The 5,327-nt window shown below is 31.6% G+C and overlaps 1 protein-coding gene across 4 annotated transcripts in view; it reads right to left on the bottom strand.

Moving 5' to 3' along the window:
• The window catches only part of LOC106681551 (uncharacterized), a 48,075-nt gene that overhangs the window by 17,937 nt on the left and 24,811 nt on the right, over nt 1-5,327 (bottom strand). The window contains exons 1-3 of one of the 4 annotated variants that reach the window (XR_010842644.1): nt 4,601-5,321; nt 3,170-3,343; nt 807-925 (exon numbers count right to left, since the gene is read on the bottom strand). Coding sequence is in view for 3 of the 4 variants with exons in the window: in XM_067044621.1 (XP_066900722.1) it covers nt 807-925; nt 3,170-3,343; nt 4,601-4,823 (516 nt within the window). In the remaining variant the exon portion in view is untranslated. Of the gene's footprint in view, nt 1-806; nt 926-3,169; nt 3,344-4,600; nt 5,322-5,327 lie in introns of those variants that run through there. The other 3 variants (XM_067044621.1, XM_067044620.1, XM_067044622.1) reach the window with 3 other exon arrangements.

Genomic DNA, 5,327 nt, shown 5'->3' on the forward strand with positions numbered 1-5,327 from the left:
GGCAGGCAAAGGATTCTTATTTTGGTGACCAAAGGAGAAGGTTCCTCAGAACATAGGCAGGTAGCAGAGATATGGGACAGAAGGTAAAGTCCCAGTCTTAGAGAGACTATAAGAGTTTAATATTTGTGAAAGTGGAAATAGTGTTACCAGGGACAAGTGAAGTGTTAGTTTTCATCCCTGACATAAAAGACTAAAGGGAATCTATTGTGAATACTTGTAAAGGTTGCTAAAGCAAAGTTTATTTCATTTAGTTTGTATCTGCAGATAAACAAGAGATTGTTCCCAATTACTTGCGATATCGTCCTCAATAAAATTGAAAATCTTAGTATTTAATTTTCTTTTTATGTAAATAAATGTTTTTCTAAGAATTCCAACCCATATATTTATTACAAAGTCATACTACTAAAATATTTATCAGTTATAATAAAAAATATCGATAAAGTCTCAACATGTTTATTTTCTAATAACTCCTATGTTTCAGCCATTCTCAAGGATATCTTATTTATAACATCACAGATAATAATGTCATTAAAAAGTTGTTGGATTACCACTCACAAACTAGACTGCAATTTAAAACTTTTACTGAACATAAATTTCTATAATCTATTAACAATATTATTTCACAAAATCGAGTCTCTGAAGGTAGAATAAATTTGAATTACAATTTTTTAAATTTGAAGTAGTATGATTTTTAGTATTCAAATTACAATGTTAAGACAGTTAGTTATTTCTGTATTAATCAAAACCTATTTTTGAAGGTTATTTCCTTTCTGAAATAAACAGTTCAATTACATTCAAATAAATACCTTTAGCCTTTGTTCACCAGGATCTCTGTGCTTCCATGACACATGATATTTTCCAGCTATTACTGTAAAAATACCATTATCTAGTTCAGAGGAGATATCATCATAAAGGCAATGAGCAGCTGAAAATAAAAATTAAATTAAAATTTATTTTAATGATCTTTCTTATTTTATAGTAAATATAATAAATTTGAAGTACTGACTATTCATGTAATGGTATAATGTTGGATTATCATTGAAATAATATTTGGATCAGTTCTTAATTATTATACAATTTTGAAATTAATTTATTTTATTTTTATACTACATTTTAAACCTTTTATGTCCTGATAACAGGGATATAATTTAACATTAAATATTAATATAATTTAAAGGGACATAATGGCTGTGAGGGTTTGGTTGTAGGTCCCATGGCGCTTGGTCTGGAACGTTGTGGGTGCAATTCCCACCTGGGGCAGTTAATATTTGTTTATCGGCGGGCCTGAGAAATGAGTCTTGACATTCCCACCTTGGTTAGAATGCGGCAGCAACTCAGGTAGCCGCCAGGGATTGGGAAAAAGGACCACTAGGCCCACTTGTCGGACTAGTTCCCCTCACCAAATACCACTACCAAAATAATATAATTGAAGATTTAATTTAGATAGTGGATAAAGGGTATAAAATAAAGACCCAAAAATAAATATAATAAAGTTTTAATTTAGATACATTATTGAAACTAATTAAGTAGCAAAATAGTTTCAATTTTTTAAATATTAACTGATGACAAAAAATGTTTTTAAAACATACTGGAAGATCAATGATTGCCCCTGTGTGATAGTAAAAGGAAGATGGTTCGTTTTGGGTCAAAGAAAAATTCAAATAATCATAAAACTATTTATTATGGGTATGTTAAACCTATCGCTTAGAAGAGCCCTGCAAATTGTGGTAAACATCGGACATTAAATCGTTAAAAACTATTTGTTTGTTTTTTACCTTAACTCTAGACATCTTCTTATGTATACAACTATTTAATATGAGCCAACATTTTGCCCCATGTTGCAGGGCTAAAAAAGATAAAAACACTTAAATGAGTAAAAATAAATGAACAATGTAAATTAAAAAATAAAAAAGAGGCATACAGTGAAACATAAAATTAAATAAGAATAAAAAAAAGGTTAATGCAAAAGGAAATAACAACAGATAAAAAAGAAATATAAAATAAAGTTCATACTAAAAGATAGAAAAAGGGAATAAGAGCAAAATCAAGGATAAAGGATGATAATGAACAAGATAGGAAACAAACCTGCAGATAGAAGGCAAGCACCAAAGTGAGCGTTTGACGGGAAAAAGTGAAAGTGGTCAGCATTTGCTGCTTGATAATAGTAATAGCGGAGAGGTAGAAGAGCAATGCAATTAAACATCTCGGCCATTAGCGGCTTTTCAAAGGGTCTAGGGGGGGGATCTCGATAAGGACCTTGCCTGGTAGCTACACCACGCTAATTGAACACCTCACCTGCATGACTGTTTGTTCTCATACTCCTTATCTCTGAACCATAAAAAGCAAAAACAGAAAAGTGTTTTGGGTTGGGATCAAAAGAGAAGCTGCCCGACGGAGATGTGAAAACGGTCTATGCCTCAAAAATGATTATAGCCAATGAAATAGCTGTAAGAAAGTAGGGAAGGGAAGGCATTTTTAAGAAGAAAGGAAAATACGTGGACATTCTAGAGGAGATAGCCAGGGACTCAAGAGAGGTCAGCGAAGCAGCCAAGGAGGGAGCTGGACATCTCTTTTCATAGTTCATATTTTTCCACTTTTCATCACTAATAAACGTTTTGAAATGGTTAAATATTTAAAACAAATCAAATTACTTTAGAGGAAGGCTTTTTTGAAAATTCACCATTTCAACACAATCAGACTAGATTACAAAAAATAACAATAAAAAAATAATGCTGTGAAATTCTTCCAATTGCATGGGAATATAGATTCTCACAATTGGAGGAAAGGGGTTCTTATCTTATATTATTATTAGATGATCTCTTATCTTATAATGCCATTAGATGATCTTAGTCATATTTTAAAAATATCTGTGCTCAGATGGCAAAATGTTGGAAATCACTTTTTCCAAAAGAAAGGGTTTGTGATATTTCTGAGTCTCGCTGATGCTGAGTGAGCCAAACGTTTGAATTTTTTTCTTAAAGTTTTATGAAAAAACAACGCTAAAAGATTGTAATGTAATATAAATCAAATTCACAGAATAGCATACCAGTAATTTTTGTTTAAATTTACAATTCTGGAAAGATGTGATAGTGACTTAAAATATGTTGATATCTGACCACAGATTAATAAAATAAATTCATCATACAAAATTTTGTAAAAGAACAAGTACCAGTTAATATAACTTTTGAATGAAGTATGTTTCCTCCACAAATGTATTCCGGAATTTCATCAGTACTGTTCTGTCTATAAAGTGCTATATGCCATGGAAATTCTGAACGAAATGTTTTAATTCCATATGATATAGTAGTGTCATAATCATTGAAAGCGTATCTGTTCCCACAATCTGAAACATCATGAATCACAATAAAATAAGTAAAATTTATAAATGTTAAATCTTCAATTATAATCAAGCACACTTGACACTGATGTCAAGAAATGGATCAAAGGTGTTAGTTGTGTTCCTAATGTTAGTACTATCATTAATTTTTTTTTTTTTTCATATTTTAACAATCCTAAATTCAAGTTTCATTGGGTTCTTAGAATTGCAAGAGTAAGAAGGTAAAGGGGTAATATTACAACTAGTAAACTTTAAGAAAATAAGGTTCATTTGTTTTGCTGGAGTTTTTATGGTTTTATGTGTACATAATCCCTTCTACATCTAGGTATCTCAGTTATTAATTAGGTTTTGAGGTTAGAGTACCTATACTAGCTAGATAGGCACCTACCCCCTTCACCCACAATAAATATTCAAAACATCAAAAAATGTTACATAGCCCATTCATCTACTTATCCCTTCAATCAACAGGAAACAATTAAACGCATGCGATACAAAACTAAAATCTTAAGAAATATTCTTCCATTCTTATCAAATTCAGTAAGGAAGAGAGCAACAGGTGCCTGACTTTATGTTGTATTGTACTAAATCGGCATTCAACTTCAACCAGCGTCGAAAAGGCAAGAGAAAAGTGTAATTACGACGGACTATATACATCTCTAATCCGTTGAGCGACATGTAGAATCAGTGGAACAAAGGTACACGAGTATAGTTCAATAATATAACCAAACTTAATAACGTAATAAAGAAATCCGAAAACTGAGAAAAGAAATTTACAAGAACTCACATCGCATTGAATAGTTAAGACATTTGCAGCAATAACAATGTTACGATTTCGCAATTTAAGTAGTTTCTAAACCATTTCTTTATGCTTCCTTTCATTTTATAATCATTATTTATGCATTTAAATTATAAGATATATATATATTTTTAAATATGTGTTTTTCAATGTCCACAATTTCATGTAAATCAAATTTCATTACAATGCGTTACTTGGTTCTAAATTTGTACTATATATCACGATTCCTGGGTATACGTTTTTGCAAAACAGTGGCGTAAATATCGAAAAAGTGGGCACTTTTCGAGGGACTGTCCTCCCTAAATGAGGGGATTGGTCATACTTTACTTAATACATATGAAATATATATTGATTACACAGCAAAGTTCTTTGTCACATAATAGTTTCCATTGTAGTCAAGTTTAATTGCAATAAAGATTCAAAAAGTTTTATTATAAGCGTATCTACAACTAGAACGTAAGGTGCACCTGTATTATCGAAGGGGTCAGTCTTCAAACAGCAGAGGGTGTGCTTGCATGGAACCATCCTCTGGCCTTGAGGGCATCGGATTATGTTCTTGTATTCTGTTTTCCGGAGTAACGTGTCATGGAAGATTAGTTTGTTCTCGGTTTCTGTTCCTTTGATTACTTCTGCGTCCGAAGGAGAGTTGATGTCCAGAAACAAGATGAAGCAGCAGAGCCAGGAGAACATCTTTCCTCAACGAGCCAGAACGCACTGCTAGCTGAGATAAGTTGAGGTAACCTTCAAAGATAACGATGTGGTCATTTCCCGTCCTGTTTTAAAACTGATAAAGTATTATTAACATTATTTCTCCTTGCAAAATTTTAACATTTTCCATTACAAAAGTATCCCAAAAATATACCAGTTTAATGCAATTTACATTCTGCATTATTGAATGATAAGTTGTTAAAGAATTATTAATAAACCTACTAAGAATGATTTTATGAAGTTATCCAGTAACCGAAAGGCTTAGAAGTAGAATTAAGGAAATTATAAAACTAATTATTCATCAGATTGAATCCATTACGCATTCGCCCACAAATTTAAATTCATATTAGAACAATCGTTTTATTACCCATTCTTTGTCATTCGCCGTTACTTTCTACTACTTGATATGTATTTATCTGTCTTCTTATGAGTGCTAATAATGTGAGATAGTTGATTATTTCAAACAAGTAAAATGAAAGTTACTTT

Source organism: Halyomorpha halys, unplaced genomic scaffold (genome assembly GCF_000696795.3).
Source record: "Halyomorpha halys isolate HHAL.00 unplaced genomic scaffold, Hhal_1.1 Scaffold347.1, whole genome shotgun sequence".
In the NCBI taxonomy this organism is placed as follows: domain Eukaryota; kingdom Metazoa; phylum Arthropoda; class Insecta; order Hemiptera; family Pentatomidae; genus Halyomorpha; species Halyomorpha halys.